General features: G+C 41.4%; 1 protein-coding gene across 2 annotated transcripts in view; it reads left to right on the top strand.

The window, feature by feature from the left end:
- Rs1 (Dead-box helicase Rs1) overlaps positions 1-23002 on the top strand; it is a 71743-nt gene that overhangs the window by 29103 nt on the left and 19638 nt on the right. For both annotated transcript variants that reach the window (XM_071693649.1, XM_071693650.1), the window contains exons 8-10: positions 3937-4104; positions 10939-11091; positions 15940-16122. In XM_071693649.1, the coding sequence (XP_071549750.1) occupies positions 3937-4104; positions 10939-11091; positions 15940-16122 (504 nt within the window). The remainder of the gene's footprint in view (positions 1-3936; positions 4105-10938; positions 11092-15939; positions 16123-23002) is intronic.

Genomic DNA, 23002 nt, shown 5'->3' with positions numbered 1-23002 from the left:
TGCAATTGAGTGGGAGATGTATAAAAGAAAGAGACAGGAGGTCAAGAGAAAGGTGCAAGAGGTGAAAAAAAGGGCAAATGAGAGTTGGGGTGAGAGAGTATCATTAAATTTTAGGGAGAATAAAAAGATGTTCTGGAAGGAGGTAAATAAAGTGCATAAGACAAGGGAGCAAATGGGAACTTCAGTGAAGGGGGTTAATGGGGAGGTGATAACAAGTAGTGGTGATGTGAGAAGGAGATGGAGTGAATATTTTGAAGGTTTGTTGAATGTGTTTGATGATAGAGTGGCAGATATAGGGTGTTTTGGTCGAGGTGGTGTGCAAAGTGAGAGGGTTAGGGAAAATGACTTGGTAAACAGAGAAGAGGTAGTAAAAGCTTTGCGGAAGATGAAAGCCGGCAAGGCAGCAGGTTTGGATGGTATTGCAGTGGAATTTATTAAAAAATGGGGTGACTGTATTGTTGACTGGTTGGTAAGGTTATTTAATGTATGTATGACTCATGGTGAGGTGCCTGAGGATTGGTGGAATGCGTGCATAGTGCCATTGTACAAAGGCAAAGGGGATAAGAGTGAGTGCTCAAATTACAGAGGTATAAGTTTGTTGAGTATTCCTGGTAAAGTATATGGGAGGGTATGGATTGAGAGGGTGAAGGCATGTACAGAGCATCAGATTGGGGAAGAGCAGTGTGGTTTCAGAAGTGGTAGAGGATGTGTGGATCAGGTGTTTGCTTTGAAGAATGTATGTGAGAAATACTTAGAAAAGCAAATGGATTTGTATGTAGCATTTATGGATCTGGAGAAGGCATATGATAGAGTTCATAGAGATGCTCTGTGGAAGGTATTAAGAATATATGGTGTGGGAGGCAAGTTGTTAGAAACAGTGAAACGTTTTTATTGAGGATGTAAGGCATGTGTACGTGTAGGAAGAGAGGAAAGTGATTGGTTCTCAGTGACTGTAGGTTTGCGGCAGGGGTGTGTGATGTCTCCATGGTTGTTTAATTTGTTTATGGATGGGGTTGTTAGGGAGGTAAATGCAAGAGTTTTGGAAAGAGGGGCAAGTATGAAGTCTGTTGTGGGTGAGAGAGCTTGGGAAGTGAGTCAGTTGTTGTTCGCTGATGACACAGCGCTGGTGGCTGATTCATGTGAGAAACTGCAGAAGCTGGTGACTGAGTTTGGTAAAGTGTGTGAAAGAAGAAAGTTAAGAGTAAATGTGAATAAGAGCAAGGTTATTAGGTCCAGTAGGGCTGAGGGTCAAGTCAATTGGGAGGTAAGTTTGAATGGAGAAAAACTGGAGGAAGTAAAGTGTTTTAGATATCTGGGAGTGGATCTGGCAGCGGATGGAACCATGGAAGCGGAAGTGAATCATAGGGTGGGGGAGAGGGCGAAAATCCTGGGAGCCTTGAAGAATGTGTGGAAGTCGAGAACATTATCTCGGAAAGCAAAACTGGGTATGTTTGAAGGAATAGTGGTTCCAACAATGTTGTATGGTTGCGAGGCTTGGGCTATGGATAGAGTTGTGCACAGGAGGGTGGATGTGCTGGAAATGAGATGTTTGAGGACAATGTGTGGTGTGAGGTGGTTTGATCGAGTAAGTAACGTAAGGGTAAGAGAGATGTGTGGAAATAAAAAGAGCATGGTTGAGAGAGCAGAAGAGGGTGTTTTGAAATGGTTTGGGCACATGGAGAGAATGAGTGAGGAAAGATTGACCAAGAGGATATATGTGTTGGAGGTGGAGGGAACGAGGAGAAGTGGGAGACCAAATTGGAGGTGGAAAGATGGAGTGAAAAAGATTTTGAGTGATCGGGGCCTGAACATGCAGGAGGGTGAAAGGAGGGCTAGGAATAGAGTGAATTGGATCGATGTGGTATACCGGGGTTGACGTGCTGTCAGTGGATTGAATCAGGGCGTATGAAGCGTCTGGGGTAAACCATGGAAAGTTGTGTGGGGCCTGGATGTGGAAAGGGAGCTGTGGTTTCGGGCATTATTGCGTGGCAGCTAGAGACTGAGTGTGAACAAATGTGGCCTTTGTTGTCTTTTCCTAGTGCTACCTCGCACACATGAGGGGGTAGGGGGATGGTATTCCATGTGTGGCGAGGTGGCGATGGGAATGAATAAAGGCAGACAGTGTGAATTGTGTGCATGGGTATATATGTATGTGTCTGTGTGTGTATATATTTGTGTACATTGAGATGTATAGGTTTGTATATTTGCATGTGTGGATGTGTATGTGTATATATTGTGTATGGGGGTGGGTTGGGCCATTTCTTTCGTCTGTTTCCTTGCGCTACCTTGCAAACGCGGGAGACAACGACAAAGCAAAATAAAATAAATATAATAAAAAATCTACAAGCTCTTCACCATTTCCATTTACAACACTGAACACCCCATGTACACCAATTATTGCCTCAACTGCCACATTACTCACCTTTGCATTCAAATCACCCATCACTATAACCCGGTCTCGTGTATCAAAACTACTAATACACTCACTCAACTGCTTCCAAAACACTTGCCTCTCATGATCTTTCTTCTCATGCCCAGGTGCATATGCACCAATAATCACCCATCTCTCTCTATCCGCTTTCAATTTTACCCATATCAATCTAGAGTTTGCTTTCTTACTCTCTATCACATACTCCCACCACTCCTGTTTCAGGAGTAGTGCTACTCCATCCCTTGCTCTTGTCCTGTCACTAACCCCTGACTACTCCCAAGACATTCGCAAACCACTCTTCCCCCCAAGACATTCGCAAACCACTCTTCCCCTTTATCCTTGAGCTTTGTTTCACTTAGAGCCAAAACATCCAGGTTTAGAGCCAAAACATCCAGGGTCCTTTCCTCAAATGTACTACCTACCTCTCCTTTTTTCTCATCTTGGCTACATCCACACACATTTAGACACCCCAATCTGAGCCTTCGAGGAGGATGAGCACTCCTCGCGTGACTCATTCTTCTGTTTCCCCTTTTAGAAAGATAAAATACAAGGAGGGGAGGGTTTCTAGCCCCCACTCCCATCCGCTTTAGTCGCCTTCTACGACACGTGAGGAATGCGTGGGAAGTATTCTTTCTCCACACCAGTTCTTCACCATTTCAGTTCACAACACTGAATACCGCATGTAAACCAGTCATACCCTCAATTGCCACATTTCTCACCTTCGCATTTAAATCACCGATCACTAATACCCAGTCCCGTGCACCAAAGCTACTGATGCACTCACTCATCTGCTCCCAAAACATTTGCCTCTCATGACCCAGTGCATAAGCACCAGTAATCACCCGTCTTTCTCCATCCACTTTCAGTTTTACCCACATCAATCTAGAATTTACTTTCTTACACTATCACACACTCCCATAACTCCTGCTTCAGGAGTAGTGCTACCTCTTCCTTAACTCTTGTCCTCTCACCAACCCCTGACCTTACTCCGAAGATTTTTTCAAACTATTCTTCCCCTTTACCTTTGAGCTTCATTTCAGTCAGAGCCAGAGCATCCATGTTTCTTTCCACAGACATACTACCTATCTCTCCTTTCTTTTCATCTTTGTTACATCCACACACATTCAGACACCCTAATCTGAGCCTTCGAGGAGGATGAGCACTCCCTGCTTGACTCCTTCTGTTTCCCCTTTTAGAAATTGAAATACATGTGTGAACTATTGTCTTTCATTAGCAGGTTGCTGTTTATCACCTTATGACCTCTCAAAACTATTGATCAGAATTATTCAGTTTGTCATAACTGTGCTTTGGGTAGTCTAATTAAAGTTCTTTTTGAATTAGTGAGTAATATTTTGTAATTTTATGAAAGCTCTTGAAATTTTATAAAGTTTGTAACATTCTGCTGAGCACATGATTATTACTGACAAGTGCTCTGTTGAACAGACTTTACTTTGGTAAAAATATAGGTGTGCACAAGATAATTATTCATTATTCCTTTAATACAGATCTTAGTGTTAGATGAAGCAGATAGGATGTTGGAAGATAGCTTTGATGATCAGATGAAGGAAATCATCGTGAATTGCTCACGTAACCGGCAGACGATGCTCTTTTCTGCCACAATGACCTCTAAAGTTAAGGAGTTGGCTCTAGTCTCTCTCAAAAACCCAGTTAAGGTAAGTGTTTTGACCCTTTAGATAATTACTGCCAGTATTATCCATTATTTTTCAGTGTCTTTCTTTCTTCCTTGTCCAAGAGGGTGATCATGCAGCATCTTGTCCGAACACTTTTTGTGGCACTCTTGTCAGAGCCTTCTATTCTTGATCAGTATTTGCAAGTGCACCCATAATTTTGCTTTTTCTGATCATGTTAGACTCCCCAGCTCTTTGTTTGTACATTGCACTGGAATACATGCTCATAGTTCTTTCATCCAGTAAGTCCACATCCACATACCACCTGATCACACAAGATTTTGCGGTTATTATTATTTTTGTCATTCTTTTTCTTGTGTGAACCTATTTTTTCCTTCAGTGTGTTCATATGCTTATCTCATTTTACATTTGATATACTGTAATAATTTGCCTTCATAGCTATAAGTTAACTAATGGTACATATAGTAGCTAGCCTTCTATGTATATGTCAAAAATTTTCATCAGCAGTTTTGTGTCTCGTGGTGAAAGTTCTCACATTACCTGTGCACTTGTTTCTTGACTTGTTCATTCCTGATATTAACTCACTAAGGCATAGTATACTTTATTGAGTAGAAAAGGAATCCAAATTTGAATCTTTCATTTGCTATTACTTAGGTTTTTAACTTTTGAATTATAACTTGTGGCATGTTTTTCCATGCCTTAGATGTTCAAAACTATCTTAACTTGATTCATTAGGTTCTTCCCTTCCCATGTATATATTATGCTTCGAATTTTCATTTTTATGTCTTCATAGCTTATCATCTTCCTTTGACTCAGATGTCATTAAGAAACACCATCCAGATTAAGATTAAAAAATCCACACTTTTAGAAAGTGAAAACTCCTACGTCTCTTTTTTTTTTTTTTTTTTTTTAACTACACACTGATAAAACATACTCCATTGTTCTTGTTTAAATAAAAGTTAAGTTCAATGCTCTCCTCAGGTACTTGTATTATTCTTTTTGCATACTTTTTCACCAATACCCACATTTTCAGAGTTACATCAGGAACAGATAAAGAATGGCCTTATTTTCTCATGTCCACTCTCCAGCTGTCGTGAATATTGCGCTTAAACTAGAGAGAGAGAGAGAAGGAGAGAGAGAGAGCCCCCCCATTCACAGCTGAGTCCCTTGGATCCTCTCTGCAACTACTTATTTGTGATTACTGTACTGTATGGGTAAGGTGTTTTACACCCATGGGGCACCATCTCTTAGAGACATTTTACACTATCATACAGTCTTTCACACTTCTCCGTGTAGTCTGCATTGACCTTGTTCTTGTTCACTTTATTACATTCATCCACCATTCTTATGCTATAGATTACTTCTTAACAGGTTTCTTGCCTACTTCTTTCTTATACTTGTTCACTGCTTATGTCATCATTCTGGTGTGAAGGCAGAAAGGTTGTGATTAGATAACTCCTTACTTTTCTATCATCCATGGTGGGCAAGGCTAAATGCTTTTATCCTTTCCCTGTAACTCGGCTCTCACAATGCTGGTAACATCTCCTTTGCTTTCTTCTGGACCTTCTTTATTATCTGTTTGTGTTTCTTTAGATATGATCAGTCTTGATGGGCCTAATATGATCTTGGCTTTATGTAAGATAGGAACTTCTGAATATTTCCTTATCTATGTACTTGAATGCTGTTCTACATTGCTGTAGTGCTTTCTGTCACATGCTCACCTTTCACTTTCCTGAATGTTTAGGCTCTGATAACTTAAGCCTCATTCACTCATTCTCCCATCTCCTTCTCAATCTTCCTTTTCCCCTTGCTTTCTCCTTATGGAACAAGTATATCATCTATGAATTGCTTTTTACACAAAATCTCTACCACAGGACTATTATATATCATAATTCATACTGATTGAGAGGGTGAAGGCATGCACAGAGCATCAGATTGGGGAAGAGCAGTGTGGTTGCAGAAGTGGTAGAGGATGTGTGGATCAGGTGTTTGCTTTGAAGAATGTATGTGAGAAATACTTAGAAAAGCAAATGGATTTGTATGTAGCATTTATGGATCTGGAGATCTGGAGAAGGCATATGATAGAGTTGATAGAGATGTTCTGTGGAAGGTACTAAGAATATATGGTGTGGGAGGCAAGTTGTTAGAAGCAGTGAAAAGTTTTTATCGAGAATGTAAGGCATGTGTACGTGTAGGAAGAGAGGAAAGTGATTGGTTCTCAGTGAATGTAGGTTTGCGGCAGGGGTTTGTGATGTCTCCATTGTTGTTTAATTTGTTTATGGATGGGGTTGTTAGGGAGGTGAATGCAAGAGTTTTGGAAAGAGGGGCAAGTATGCAGTCTGTTGGGGATGAGAGAGCTTGGGAAGTGAGTCAGTTGTTGTTCGCTGATGATACAGCGCTGGTGGCTGATTCATGTGAGAAACTGCAGAAGCTGGTGACTGAGTTTCGTAAAGTGTGTGAAAGAAGAAAGTTAAGAGTAAATGTGAATAAGAGCAAGGTTATTAGGTACAGTAGGGTTGAGGGTCAAGTCAATTGGGAGGTAAGTTTGAATGGAGAAAAACTGGAGGAAGTAAAGTGTTTTAGATATCTGGGAGTGGATCTGGCAGCGGATGGAACCATGGAAGCGGAAGTGAATCATAGGGTGGGGGAGAGGGCAATAATCCTGGGAGCCTTGAAGAATGTGTGGAAGTCGAGAACATTATCTCGGAAAGCAAAAATGGGTATGTTTGAAGGAATAGTGGTTCCAACAATGTTGTATGGTTGCGAGGCGTGGGCTATGGATAGAGTTGTGTGCAGGAGGGTGGATGTGCTGGAAATGAGATGTTTGAGGACAATATGTGGTGTGAGGTGGTTTGATCGAGTAAGTAATGTAAGGGTAAGAGTGATGTGTGGAAATAAAAAGAGCATGGTTGAAAGAGCAGAAGAGGGTGTTTTGAAATGGTCTGGGCACATGGAGAGAATGAGTGAGGAAAGATTGACCAAGAGGATATATATGTTAGAGGTGGAGGGAACGAGGAGAAGTGGGAGAACAAATTGGAGGTGGAAAGATGGAGTGAAAAAGATTTTGAGTGATCGGGGCCTGAACATGCAGGAGGGTGAAAAGCGGGCAAGAAATAGAGTGAATTGGATCGATGTGGTATACCAGGGTCGACGTGCTGTCATTGGATTGAATCAGGTCATGTGAAGCGTCTGGGGTAAACCATGGAAAGTTGTGTGGGGCCTGGATGTGGAAAGGGAGCTGAGGTTTCGGGCATTATTACATGACAGCTAGAGACTGAGTGTGAACGAATAGGGCCTTAGTTGTCTTTTCCTAGCACTACCTCGTACACATGAGGGGGGAGGGGGATGTTATTCCATGTGTGGCGAGATGGCGATGGGAATAAATAAAGGCAGACAGTATGAATATGTACATGTGTATATATGAATATGTCTGTGTGTGTATATATATGTGTACATTGAGATGTATAGGTATGTATATTTGTGTGTGTGGACGTTTATGTATATACATGTGTATGGGGGTGGGTTGGGCCATTTCTTTCGTCTGTTTCCTTGCGCTACTTCGCAAACGCGGGAGACAGCAACAAAGCAGAATAAATAAATAAATAATTCATAGTGCAATAATGTAAGTGATTTGCAGAGAATATGATGTTATTTTGAAAGCTGGTTCAGTAGCTAGTAGGCAGCCAACGATCAGGGAAGTATATTACCAGTACTACCCGTCTGGGTATCAGGAGGGTCAGTGATATCTGCTTAGTGAGCCAGCACTTAAGTGGTTGTCAAGTTGCACTCTTCTGACACAGGTATCTGTGTTTTCCCTTTGTGTCACTAACATGGACTACTGGCAGTCTGTCCACAGCATACAGTGTCTCTTTGTCATATAACACTTGACTCTTGCTGCTCATTCTTCATAACTCGAGATTTCCTGTGGTGAGCACTGTGCGCTAGCCCTGCCTTTTGGCAAAATGGTAGGAGCAATAGGTAAAAGTAGGTAAAAACATTTAGGCAGGATTATGAGGTAGAAGTAGTAGGTAGGTGCATTAGATAGAAGTAGTCATTAGGAACATTAGGTTGGAGCCTTTGCAAACTCTACACTAGACTTGCTTTCTGCCAGTGGCCTGTTAAGGGTGAGGCATTAAAGGCTAAGAGGCGGCACTAGAGTTCTTTAGGTATGGAAACTCTGTTGCCATGGCAACCCATTTGAAGGAGTTCCAATTGGAACAGGCATCAGAGATATAGATGGATAATTACAAAAAAGAACTTATTTATTAGTTACAATAATGGTATTTTAGTTTATGATATTATTGGTAGTAAGAAATCATCAGTACAGAAATAAATATGTGAGAAATAAGCATTTGTCATGCACATTACATTTCTTCTGCCAACCAAATCAATATAACTTTTGTAAAGATATCAAAATTATTTCCGGCAGGAAACATCAACATTACTTACTACATTGCGTAGTATCCATGATGTTTTGTAGTATATCATTTGTAACTACCTATTCCAGCCCAAACACCTAACTTCTTTACATAGTTTTACCTCCCACGAGGGTCACTATAACTTAGCTGGTGAAAGATGGGAGCTGTGCATTTATATCCCAATAGGTGCTCAAATTACAGAGGTATAAGTTTGTTGAGTATTCCTGGTAAATTATATGGGAGGATATTGATTGAGAGGGTGAAGGCATGTACAGAGCATCAGATTGGGGAAGAGCAGTGTGGTTTCAGAAGTGGTAGAGGATGTGTGGATCAGGTGTTTGCTTTGAAGAATGTATGTGAGAAATACTTAGAAAAGCAAATGGATTTGTATGTAGCATTTATGGATCTGGAGAAGGCATATGATAGAGTTGATAGAGATGCTCTGTGGAAGGTATTAAGAATATATGGTGTGGGAGGCAAGTTGTTAGAAGCAGTGAAAAGTTTTTATCGAGGATGTAAGGCATGTGTACGTGTAGGAAGAGAGGAAAGTGATTGGTTCTCAGTGAATGTAGGTTTGTGGCAGGGGTGTGTGATGTCTCCATGGTTGTTTAATTTGTTTATGGATGGGGTTGTTAGGGAGGTGAATGCAAGAGTTTTGGAAAGAGGGGCAAGTATGAAGTCTGTTGGGGATGAGAGAGCTTGGGAAGTGAGTCAGTTGTTGTTCGCTGATGATACAGCGCTGGTGGCTGATTCATGTGAGAAACTGCAGAAGCTGGTGACTGAGTTTGGTAAAGTGTGTGAAAGAAGAAAGTTAAGAGTAAATGTGAATAAGAGCAAGGTTATTAGGTACAGTAGGGTTGAGGGTCAAGTCAATTGGGAGGTGAGTTTGAATGGAGAAAAACTGGAGGAAGTGAAGTGTTTTAGATATCTGGGAGTGGATATGGCAGCGGATGGAACCATGGAAGCAGAAGTGGATCATAGGGTGGGGGAGGGGGCGAGAATTCTGGGAGCCTTGAAGAATGTGTGGAAGTCGAGAACATTATCTCGGAAAGCAAAAATGGGTATGTTTGAAGGAATAGTGGCTCCAACAATGTTGTATGGTTGTGAGGCGTGGGCTATGGATAGAGTTGTGCGCAGGAGGATGGATGTGCTGGAAATGAGATGTTTGAGGACAATATGTGGTGTGAGGTGGTTTGATCGAGTAAGTAACGTAAGGGTAAGAGAGATGTGTGGAAATAAAAAGAGCGTGGTTGAGAGAGCAGAAGAGGGTGTTTTGAAATGGTTCGGGCACATGGAGAGAATGAGTGAGGAAAGATTGACCAAGAGAATATATGTGTCGGAGGTGGAGGGAAGAGGAGAAGAGGGAGACCAAATTGGAGGTGGAAAGATGGAGTGAAAAAGATTTTGTGTGATCGGGGCCTGAACATGCAGGAGGGTGAAAGGAGGGCAAGGAATAGAGTGATTTGGAGCGATGTGGTATACCGGGGTTGACGTGCTGGCAGTGGATTGAATCAAGGCATGTGAAGCGTCTGGGGTAAACCATGGAAAGCTGTGTAGGTATGTATATTTGCGTGTGTGGACGTATGTATATACATGTGTATGGGGGTGGGTTGGGCCATTTCTTTCGTCTGTTTCCTTGCGCTACCTCGCAAACGCGGGAGACAGCGACAAAAAAAAAAAAAAAAGTGCTAATGCTGTCTCTTTCTTGAGAACACACATGTAGTATTTCTGTGTCTTCCTCGTAAACTAACTAAATGATAATAATTGTCTTTACAGCTGCTGCTGTACCAGCATAGTAATAGAATTTGACATCCTGAATCTACTCAAGTACAAAATAGAAGGGTCAGTCCATGAACCGTAGAGAAATCATGCCAGCATCACTTGGAACTATTTATGTGCTTCCTCTCTTTCTCTGCCTACAAGTCTGGCCCAGTTTCCTCTATTGATTTTTTACTCAGTGGGTTTCTCAAGTTTACAATTTCCTTTTAACAGTTACACATCTATGAAAAAGTTAGGAATTCTATTGTAAGTTACTCTTGATCATTACACTTTAACCATCACTTTTCTCCAGATGGATTTATGGGAAAGTTTTGGATTATCCCATCCTATTTAAAGCATTCTTTTCAAAGTTTTTGTGCTCCTCCTTTGTTATTTTACTTTATTCACTTCTGCTGGTGTATATCTTCTGGAGAGAATTATTTGATTTACTTTTCTTTTTCAGAAATAGCTGAATTTAACTGAGAGGATATATGATGGTTGCTGATGTGTTCAACTTTTTGAAGTACAAATTATTTTAACGTTTTCATCGCATGATTTCTTTTTAAGTCTAAGGGAAATATGAAGGTGTTTGAAAGTTTGTTTGCAGTATTTAAGCATGTGGTAGATAAATTACCCTACATTCTGTGGCATCCCAAATTGATATTTTTTTCATCTTTTGCAGGTGTTTGTCAATGAGAACACTGATGTTGCTCAAAATTTGCGTCAGGAGTTTGTTCGCATTCGTAATAATCAAGAGCATTACCGAGAAGCAATACTGGCATACCTTGTATCCAGGTCCTTCAGTGAACATTGTATGGTCTTTACTGGAACCAAGGTAACAAGTACTTGGACAATAGTATTTACACAAAGCTTTGGCCAAAATGTATCTCAAAAAGTAGCATATAGTTATGGAATTTATTTTAGTCACTGTAGTGCATTTGTTGGCTTTGACTTGCATCCTTTCTTTATTCGGCTCATTATGCTGTACTACACATCACTCTCTTATGTAGCATGTTCTTTAGAGAACCAAAGAGTCAGCATTTAACATCTTCTATTGTACATTATTGGCAATGTGATGAATTTGTTTATGAACCACATCCATTCAGTGTCCTAATCATGCTACAGAAATGTCCCTGCTGCTGTTTTGATCTATAAACTAGGAAAGCCTTTGGATTCTTAAGCATTTCCTCAGAAAAGGTTAGAGAAGCCATTCATTAAGATTCTCGCACTTCTTCCATTTTCTGATAACAGTAAAAGTTTCATTATTAAATAATATTGTGGGATCATCTGCTGAGGATATGTACTGCAAAAAGAAAAGTATGGTGGTTAGCATTTATTTATGCAGCTTCATAACTAAATGTAATTACAGTTTTTACAAATTTGTTTGTAGGAGATTTTGATAAAGACTTCTTGATTATAGGACGATTAGGTGATTCTTGTGAAACCCATAGAAATATATGGACTACCTTAGTATATTAGGAGTTATGAATAGATGAAGAACCATTTTTTTTTTATCATTATACTTGATCGCTGTGTCCCACTTCAGCAAGGTAGTGCTAGGAAACAGACGAAGAAAGACCAGATCCACTCATATACACACATACATGAATACACGCACATACACATACACATCGACATACTCACATATACATACAAAGACATATACATAAATACATATGTACATATTCATACTCACTTGCTTTCATCCATACCTGATGCCACCCTGCCCCACAGAAAACATCACCACCCCCTGCATCAGGAAAGAACCATATCTCTATATTCATTTGTTTTAAACACAAACAATCCTTACTTATGTACACACACACACACACACACACACACACAAGCTTTTTCCAAATGGGTTGAGGTAACCAGCAGAGTTCCACATGGTTTGGTTCTTGGACCATTACTCTTCTTGATATATCTTAATGACGTGGCTGAAGGTATGGAATCCTGCCTGAATATGTTTGCAGATGATGCAAAGGTATGAGAGAAGTGGAAAGCAAGGGTTATTGCACCACCTTACGAGGGGGCCTAAACAGACTCCAAAGTTGGTTTGAAACATGGTTGATGAAATTCACTTTGAACAAATGTAAAGTAATAAGGATGGGACAAAGCAAGACAGCTTAAGTATGATTATTACCCAGCAGAAAATAAACTTCAACATTCTATATGTGATAAGGACTTTTTTTTTTTTTTTTTTTTTTTTTTTTTTTATACTTTGTCGCTGTCTCCCGCGTTTGCGAGGTAGCGCAAGGAAACAGACGAAAGAAATGGCCCAACCCTCCCCATACACATGTACATACACACGTCCACACACGCAAATATACATACCTACACAGCTTTCCATGGTTTACCCCGGACGCTTCACATGCCTTGATTCAATCCACTGACAGCACGTCAACCCCTGTATACCACATCGCTCCAATTCACTCTATTCCTTGCCCTCCTTTCACCCTCCTGCATGTTCAGGCCCCGATCACACAAAATCCTTTTCACTCCATCTTTCCACCTCCAATTTGGTCTCCCTCTTCTCCTCGTTCCCTCCACCTCCGACACATATATCCTCTTGGTCAATCTTTCCTCACTCATTCTCTCCATGTGCCCAAACCATTTCAAAACACCCTCTTCTGCTCTCTCAACCACGCTCTTTTTATTTCCACACATCTCTCTTACCCTTACGATACTTACTCGATCAAACCACCTCACACCACACATTGTCCTCAAACATCTCATTTCCAGCACATCCATCCTCCTGCGCACAACTCTATCCATAGCCCACGCCTCGCAACCATACAACATTGTTGGAACTACTATTCCTTCAAACATACCCATTTTTGCTTTCCGGGATAATGTTCTCGACTTCCACACATTTTTCAAGGCTCCCAAAATTTTCGCCCCCTCCCCCACCCTATGATCCACTTCCACTTCCATGGTTCCATCCGCTGACAGATCCACTCCCAGATATCTAAAACACTTCACTTCCTCCAGTTTTTCTCCATTCAAACTCACCTCCCAATTGACTTGACCCTCAACCCTACTGTACCTAATAACCTTGCTCTTATTCACATTTACTCTTAACTTTCTTCTTCCACACACTTTACCAAACTCCGTCACCAGCTTCTGCAGTTTCTCACATGAATCCGCCACCAGCGCTGTATCATCAGCGAACAACAACTGACTCACTTCCCAAGCTCTCTCATCCCCAACAGACTTCATACTTGCCCCTCTTTCCAAGACTCTTGCATTTACCTCCCTAACAACCCCATCCATAAACAAATTAAACAACCATGGAGACATCACACACCCCTGCCACAAACCTACATTCACTGAGAACCAATCACTTTCCTCTCTTCCTACACGTACACATGCCTTACATCCTCGATAAAAACTTTTCACTGCTTCTAACAACTTGCCTCCCACACCATATATTCTTAATACCTTCCACAGAGCATCTCTATCAACTCTATCATATGCCTTCTCCAGATCCATAAATGCTACATACAAATCCATTTGCTTTTCTAAGTATTTCTCACATACATTCTTCAAAGCAAACACCTGATCCACACATCCTCTACCACTTCTGAAACCACACTGCTCTTCCCCAATCTGATGCTCTGTACATGCCTTCACCCTCTCAGTCAATACCCTCCCATATAATTTACCAGGAATACTCAACAAACTTATACCTCTGTAATTTGAGCACTCACTCTTATCCCCTTTGCCTTTGTACAATGGCACTATGCACGCATTCCGCCAATCCTCAGGCACCTCACCATGAGTCATACATACATTAAATAACCTTACCAACCAGTCAACAATACAGTCACCCCCTTTTTTTAATAAATTCCACTGCAATACCATTCAAACCTGCTGCCTTGCCGGCTTTCATCTTCCGCAAAGCTTTTACTACCTCTTCTCTGTTTACCAAATCATTTTCCCTAACCCTCTCACTTTGCACACCACCTCGACCCAAACACCCTATATCTGCCACTCTGTCATCAGACACATTCAACAAACCTTCAAAATACTCATTCCATCTCCTTCTTACATCACCACTACTTGTTATCACCTCCCCATTTACGCCCTTCACTGAAGTTCTCATTTGCTCCCTTGTCTTACGCACCCTATTTACCTCCTTCCAGAACATCTTTTTATTCTCCCTAAAATTTAATGATACTCTCTCACCCCAACTCTCATTTGCCCTTTTTTTCACCTCTTGCACCTTTCTCTTGACCTCCTGTCTCTTTCTTTTATACTTCTCCCACTCAATTGCATTTTTTCCCTGCAAAAATCGTCCAAATGCCTCTCTCTTCTCTTTCACTAATACTCTTACTTCTTCATCCCACCACTCACTACCCTTTCTAAACAGCCCACCTCCCACTCTTCTCATGCCACAAGCATCTTTTGCGCAATCCATCACTGATTCCCTAAATACATCCCATTCCTCCCCCACTCCCCTTACTTCCATTGTTCTCACCTTTTTCCATTCTGTACACAGTCTCTCCTGATACTTCTTCACACAGGTCTCCTTCCCAAGCTCACTTACTCTCACCACCTTCTTCACCCCAACATTCACTCTTCTTTTCTGAAAACCCATACTAATCTTCACCTTAGCCTCCACAAGATAATGATCAGACATCCCTCCAGTTGCACTTTGGAGTCCCATATTAGGAGAATAACTAAAGAGACAAACCATCTAGCAAATAACAGACTAGCTTTTAAGCATATGGATAGAGAGATACTCAGCAAGCTGTGCATATCCATCGTAAAGCCAAAACTAAAATGCGCTTCTCAGGTTTGGTCACCATGCCTAAAGAAGCGCAAAGAGCTTTTCGAGAAAGTCCAGTGGATGGCACCAAGGATGCTACCAGAATTAAGAAGCTAAGCTACAGAGAAAGGCTGCTGGATTTAAATTTGCCCAACTTGGAAAAGAGAAGATTGAGAGGTGATCTGATAATAACCTTTAGCTTTTTAAAAGAGATCAGTGAAGTGGACATTTCTTTGAGAGATGTAGTGATAGAGTAACTAGAATACATAACATTAAATCCGGTAAGAAATTTGTAAAAAAGGATGTAAAGAAATATTATGTATTGTATAAGAGTGGGAGTTGACTGAACACATACATGGTCAGTGCAGCATCATACATTTATTTATTCCTCAGACAGTACTAGTAGATAATTACAGTCACACACACACACACACACACACACACACACACACACACACACACACACACACACAGCTCTCAGAACTCCAGATTAGGAGAATTATTAAGGAGGCAAGAGGTTTATTGGCAAATATTCAAATTGCATTCAAGTAAATGAATAAGGAAATGTTTGATAAGATTATGCTTCTTAGTTCAAGTCACTGTACTTGCCAGACAGTTGATGTACCAAGTGTTAACTTGCTTCAGACAATATTCTTAAAAGGAAAAGTTGAGTTATTTAAGATAGACTGAAGTCATATGTAGGTGAACTCTGATTTAGTGTGATTTTGGATAATTCGGAGGAATTTAGTTAAGTTAGTTTGTTACTGCTTGTTTTTTGTTGATTATGGAATTGCAGGGAATTATTAATGTGGAATATGTCAGTATCTTCATGATTTATTCACATTTTAGGACTGAAAACAGAATATGAGGCAGATGATACTGTCAATTGATTGCTAAGTTTTATTAATTCAGGTTATGGCACATCGACTGAATATTATCCTTGGGTTGCTGGGAGTGAAGTGTGGTGAACTTCATGGTAACCTCAAGCAAACAGACAGGCTACTAACACTAAAGAAGTTCAGAGATCAAGAGATCGGCGTACTTATTGCTACAGATGTTGCTGCCAGAGGACTTGACATTAAGGGAGTCAAAACGGTAAAGATTAACATATCTTTTGCAGTTGTGTAATATCATGGATTTTTCTTTCAAGCAAAATCCTTTTATTGCTATAGTTTCATGGAGCAAAGTGTATGTTATTGATTACAGGAAACCCTCGATTTAACGGACCCTGATATAACGGATTATGGATTTAACAATCAAATAATGATACAGTACTTTGATTAATGATAATTTTGAAAAATTCAAAAATCTCAAACATCACACCATGCACATTTTGTATCACACTTGTTTTTGGTAGTGTGGGGTAGACTTGTTTTGGTCTCAGTCTGCCTCAAGCTATCATGCAGTCAAGTTGTATACAGAGTGTTTCTGTTATTTCAGAATTGATTTTATTTGTTAAATGATTTTGCAATCCTTACAATTCAAAATGGCATCAAGTAATTGTAAGAGGTGCAATGAAAGCAGGTAGTCTGTTCTCACTTTATTACAAGGAGGTATCCTTTCAGAGGAGAGGGGTGGCATCACCTCTTATCTCAGTCTGACTCGTGTCTCCAAATGCCCGGTAAGCATTTCCACACTGCCAGATGCCCACCACCCAACTATCGCACCACACACTAAACCCAACACCCCCTCACGAGATTATGGTTACTAAATGTGACCTTTTGTTACAACAAAAGCAAGAAAAAAAGAGAATGAAAGTAAAATTTGACAAGGCATAAGGCAAATGTAAACATGAATAACTGCTTTGCAACAATACACTTCCTTTACATGCGAGCAGACTAAAAATGACATAAATTAGTTTGTTCCCTCTTTACAGGAGCCACCACAAACATAATGCTGCAAGTGTACAGGGTAGTATTGCCACAACTGAGGGTGGAGGGTGTCGTGGGGATCAATTAAACCTAGGGACATAGGTGATGTTGCTTTTGCAAAGACAGGCAGCCACTGCCATCCAGCTTCACTGAGTATAATCTATGCAGCTTCATCTTCACTACCATACCCAACCTGTTCCACACCTTCGAAGTGACACGTGGTCCTACATGCAGACACATGCCCACGGACAGCTGGGGCAGCATAACAGCATCACCTGCAGGGTCTCTCTGCATGTGAGCCTGGCTCTCTGCTGTGGCCCACTCCATGTTTTGCAGAGCAGTTCTCCATCACCGGTTTATCAGATTATATTGTTGGGGCGCCAGAACACCATCTCACAACTGTCTTCCTGCTGCCAGCTGTGTGGATGACTTATCCCCCTGTCTTAGCAGGGTGGTGAGATATTGGAGCATAACTCGAGTTACTTTGCTGTTGTGCAAGATACCTCCAGCACCCATGTTGCCCCTCAACACCCATTTGTCTGCTTTTACCACTGCTTCAGTGTGTTCTTTGGACTTGAGGAAATGTTCTGAGGAGATGCAGGCCATGATTCCTCTTTTTTTAGAGAAAGCTTCCATCTTTTTGCTGTCTAGATTGGTTATCCTTTTTGGGTGAGCCCCATCTCCTGAAGATGATGAGCAGCCTTGTGATGACTTGGAATTTTCCCACATAGGTTTGAATCCGACTCACTATGCCATGTAAGAGGTGCTATAAAAGCAGGTAGTCTGTCCTCACTTTAATATAAAGAAGTATCCTTTCACAGGAGTGGGTGGCATCACCTCTATCTCAGTCTGACTCCTGCCTCCAACTGCCTGGTGAATGTTCCCACACTGCCAGGTGCCCATCTCCTGACTATTGTACCATATACTAAACCCTACAGATATAGAGGAGTTATAAAAGCATGTGGCACAGAAATAGGTTACATTCGATTTAACAGACTTGGCATTAACAGACACCCCTTCCCCCAGTTAGTCCGTCAAATCGAGGGTTTACTGTATTTGGTTATTGATAAATCATGCTCATCCGTAATGAAAGCATGAACCCAAGGTGTTTGCTTGTTAGACCCTATAGAATGTCTTTGGTATCCTGGCATGCTTTGAGGGAAAGTACAACTTTAAGTACAGACTTCAGCAATTGATGTATTGTACCCCATTCTATGTATGTGCTCTTTTTGTATGTAAGAAGAAAGAGGTATAGATATATGTTAGAAAATGAATTTACAGAGTATGGAAGGCATTCCTCACACAAGTCTCCTTCCTCTCACCACCCTCCTCACCCCAACATTCTCTCTTCTTTTCTGAAAACCCCCACAAATCTTCACCTTCGCCTCCACAAGATAATGATCAGACATCCCTCCAGTTGTACGTCTCAGCACAAACATCCAAAAGTCTCTCTTTCGTGCGTCTATCAATTAACACGTAATCCAATAACACTCTCTGGCCATCTCTCCTACTTACATACGTATACTTATGTATATCTCGCTTTTTAAACCAGGTATTCCCAATCACCAGTCCTTTTTCAGCACATAAATCTACAAGCTCTTCACCATTTCCATTTACAACACTGAACACTCCATGTATACCAATTATTCCCTCAACTGCCACATTACTCACCTTTGTATTCAAATCACCCATCACTATAACCCGGTCTCGTGCATCAAAACCACTAACACACTCATTCAGCTGCTCCCAAAACACTTGCCTCTCATGATCTTTCTTCTCATGCCCAGGTGCATATGCACCAATAATCACCCATCTCTCTCCATCAACTTTCAGTTTTACCCATATCAATCTAGAATTTACTTTCTTACAATCTATCACATACTCCCACAACTCCTGATTCAGGAGTAGTGCTACTCCTTCCCTTGCTCTTGTCCTCTCACTAACCCTTGACTTTACTCCCAAGACATTCCCAAACCACTCTTCCCCTTTACCCTTGAGCTTCGTTTCACTCAGAGCCAAAACATCCAGGTTCCTTCCCTCAAACATACTACCTATCTCTCCTTTTTTCTCATCTTGGTTACATCCACACACATTTAGACACCCCAATCTGAGCCTTCGAGGAGGATGAGCACTCCTCGCATGACTCCTTCTTCTGTTTCCCCTTTTAGAAAGTTAAAATACAAGGAGGGGAGAGTTTCTTGCCCCCCCACTCCCGTCCCCTTTAGTCGCCTTCTACGACACGTGAGGAATGATTGGGAAGTATTCTTTCTCCCGTATCCCCTATTCTACTTTAAGAATTATAGTAGAATAAGTCTTCTATCCAGGGGAGAAAGAATACTTCCCACACATTCCTCACATTTCATAGAAGGCGACTAAAGGGGACGGGAGCAGGGGGCTGGAAACCCTCCCCTCCTTGTATTTTAACTTTCTAAAAGGGGAAACAGAAGAAGGAGTCACACGGGAAGTGCTCATCCTCCTCGAAGGCTCAGATTGGGGTGTCTAAATGTGTGTGGATGGAACCAAGATGAGAAAAAAGGAGAGATAGTAGTATGTTTGAGGAAAGGAATCTAGATGTTTTGGCTCTGAGTGAAACGAAGCTCAAGGGTAAAGGGGAAGAGTGGTTTGGGAATGTCTTGGGAGTAAGGTCAGGGGTTAGTGAGAGGACAAGAGCAAGGGAAGGAGTAGCACTACTGAAATAGGAGTGGTGGGAGTATGTGATAGAGTGTAAGAAAGTAAAGTCTAGATTGATATAGGTAAAACTGAAAGTTGATGGAGAGATGGGTGATTTTTGGTGCATATGCACCTGGGCATGAGAAGAAAGATCATGAGAGGCAAGTGTTTTGGGAGCAGCTGAGTGAGTGTGTTAGTAGTTTTGATGCATGAGACTGGGTTATAGTGATGGGTGATTTGAATACAAAGGTGAGTAATGTGGCAGTTGAGGGAATAATTGGTATACATGGGGTGTTCAGTGTTGTAAATGGAAATGGTGAAGAGCTTGTAGATTTATGTGCTGAAAAAGGACTGGTGATTGGGAATACCTGGTTTAAAAAGAGATATACATAAGTATACGTATGTAAGTAAGAGAGATGGCCAGAGAGTGTTATTGGATTATGTGTTAATTGATAGGCACGCGAAAGAGAGACTTTTGGATGTTAATGTGCTGAGAGGTGCAACTAGAGGGATGTCTGATCAGTATCTTGTGGAGGCTAAGGTGAAGATTTGTAGAGGTTTTCAGAAAAGAAGAGAGAATGTTGGAGTGAAAAGAGTGGTGAGAGTAAGTGAGCTTGGGAAGGAGACTTGTGTGAGGAAGTACCATGAGAGACTGAGTACAGAATGGAAAAAGGTGCGAACAAAGGAGGTAAGGGGAGTGGGGAAGGTATGGGATGTAGTTAGGGAAGCAGTGATGGCTTGCGCAAAAGATGCTTGTGGCATGAGAAGCGTGGGAGGTGGGCAGATTAGAAAGGGTAGTGAGTGGTGGGATGAAGAAGTAAGATTATTAGTGAAAGAGAAGAGAGAGGCATTTGGACGATTTTTGCAGGGAAATAATGCAAATGAGTGGGAGATGTATAAAAGAAAGAGGCAGGAGGTCAAGAGAAAGGTGCAAGAGGTGAAAAAGAGGGCAAATGAGAGTTAGGGTGAGAGATTATCATCAAATTTTAGTGAGAATACAAAGATGTTCTGGAAGGAGGTAAATAAAGTGCGTAAAACAAGGGAACAAATGGGAACTTCAGTGAAGGGGGCAAGTGGGGAGGTGATAACAAGTAGTAGTGATGTGAGGAGATGGAGTCAGTATTTTGAAAGTTTGTTGAATGTGTTTGATGTTAGAGTGGCAGATATAGGGTGTTTTGGTCGAGGTGGTGTGCAAAGTGTGAGGGTTAGGGAAAATGATTCGGTGAACAGAGAAGAGGTAGTAAAAGCTTTGCGGAAGATGAAAGCCAGCAAGGGAGCAGGTTTGGATGGTATTGCAGTGGAATTTGTTTAAAAAAGGGGGTGATTGTATTGTTGACTGGTTTGTAAGGTTATTTAATATATGTATGACTCATGGTGAGGTGCCTGAGGATTAGTGGAATGCTTGCATAGTGCCATTGTACAAGGGCAAAGGGGACAAAAGTGAGTGCTCAAATTACAGAGGTATAAGTTTGTTGAGTATTCCTGGTAAAGTATATGGGAGGGTATTGATTGAGAGGGTGAAGGCATGCACAGAGCATCAGATTGGGGAAGAGCAGTGTGGTTTCAGAAGTGGTAGAGGACGTGTGGATCAGGTGTTTACTTTGAAGAATGTATGTGAGAAATACTTAGAAAAGCAAATGGATTTGTATGTAGCATTTATGGATTTAGAGAAGGCATATGATAAAGTTCATAGAGATGCTCTGTGGAAGGTATTAAGAATATATGGTGTGGGAGGCAAATTGTTAGAAGCAGTGAAAAGTTTTTATCGAGGATGTAAGCCATGTGTACGTGTAGGAAGAGAGGAAAGTGATTGGTTCTCAGTGAATGTAGGTTTGCGGCAGGGATGTGTGATGTCTCCATGGTTGTTTAATTTGTTTATGGATGGGGTTGTTAGGGAGGTGACTGCAAGAGTTTTTGGAAAGGGGCAAGTATGCAGTCTGTTGTGGATGAGAGAGCTTGGGAAGTGAGTCAGTTGTTGTTCGCTGATGATACAGCGCTGGTGGCTGATTTGTGTGAGAAACTGCAGAAGCTGGTGACTGAGTTTGGTAGTGTGTGAAAGAAGAAAGCTGAGAGTAAATATGAATAAGAGCAAGGTTATTAGGTACAGTTGGGTTTAGGGTCAAGTCAATTGGGAGGTAAATTTGAATGGAGAAAAACTGGAGGAAGTAAAGTGTTTTAGATGTCTGGGAGTGGATTTGGCAGCGGATGGAACCATGGAGCAGAAGTGAATCATAGGGTGGGGGAGGGGCGAAAGTTCTGGGAGTGTTGAAGAATGTGTGGAAGCTGGGAACATTATCTCAGAAAGCAAAACTGGGTATGTTTGAAGGAATAGTGGTTCGAACAATGTTATATGGTTGCGAGGCATGGGCTATGGATAGAGTTATGCGCAGGAGGGTGGATGTGCTGGAAATGAGATGTTTGAGGACAATATGTGGTGTGAGGTGGTTTGATCGAGTAAGTAATAATAGTGTAAGAGAGATGTGTGGTAATAAAAAGAGTGTGGTTGAGAGAGCAGAAGAGGGTGTGTTGAAATGGTTTGGTCACATGGAGAGAATGAGTGAGGAAAGATTGACCAAGAGGATATGTGTGTCAGAGGTGGAGGGAACGAGGAGATGTGGGAGACCAAATTGGAGGTGGAAAGATGGAGTGAAAAAGATTTTGAGTGATCGGGGCCTGAACATGCAGGAGGGTGAAAGGTGTGCAAGGAATAGAGTGAATTGGAACGATGTGGTATACTGGGGTCGACGTGCTGTCGGTGGATTGAACCAGGGCATGTGAAGTGTGTGGGGTAAACCATGGAAAGTTGTGTGGGGCCTGGATGTGGAAAGGGAGCTGTGGTTTCGGTGCATTATTACATGACAGCGAGAGACTGAATGTGAACGAAAGTGGCCTTTGTTGTCTTTTCCTTGCGCTGCCTCGCGCACATTTGGGGGGAGGGGGTGGTTATTTTCATGTGTGGCGGGGTGGCGATGGGAATGAATAAAGGCAGCAAGTATGAATTATGTGCTTGTGTATATATGTATGTCTGTGTTTGTATATATATATGTATATGTTGAGATGTATAGGTATGTGTATATTGCGTGTGTGGATTTATTTCTTTATTTATTTTGCTTTGTCGCTGTCTCCTGCGTGTGTGGATGTGTATGTATATACATGTGTATGTGGTGTGGGTTGGGCCATTCTTTCGTCTGTTTCCTTGCGCTACCTCTCTAATGCGGGAGACAGCGACAAAGCAAAATAAAATAATAAAATAAATAGACTAGAGGGGACGGGAGCGGGGGGCCGGAAATCCTCCCCTCCTTGTATTAACTTTCTAAAATGGGAAACAGAAGAAGGAGTCACGCGGGGAGTGATCATCCTCCTCGAAGGCTCAGAGTGGGATGCCTAAATGTGTGTGGATGTAACCAAGATGTGAAAAAAGGAGAGATAGGTAG

Source organism: Panulirus ornatus, chromosome 56 (assembly GCF_036320965.1).
Source record: "Panulirus ornatus isolate Po-2019 chromosome 56, ASM3632096v1, whole genome shotgun sequence".
Lineage (NCBI taxonomy): Eukaryota > Metazoa > Arthropoda > Malacostraca > Decapoda > Palinuridae > Panulirus > Panulirus ornatus.
This window is presented reverse-complemented; position numbering and strand designations above follow the sequence as displayed.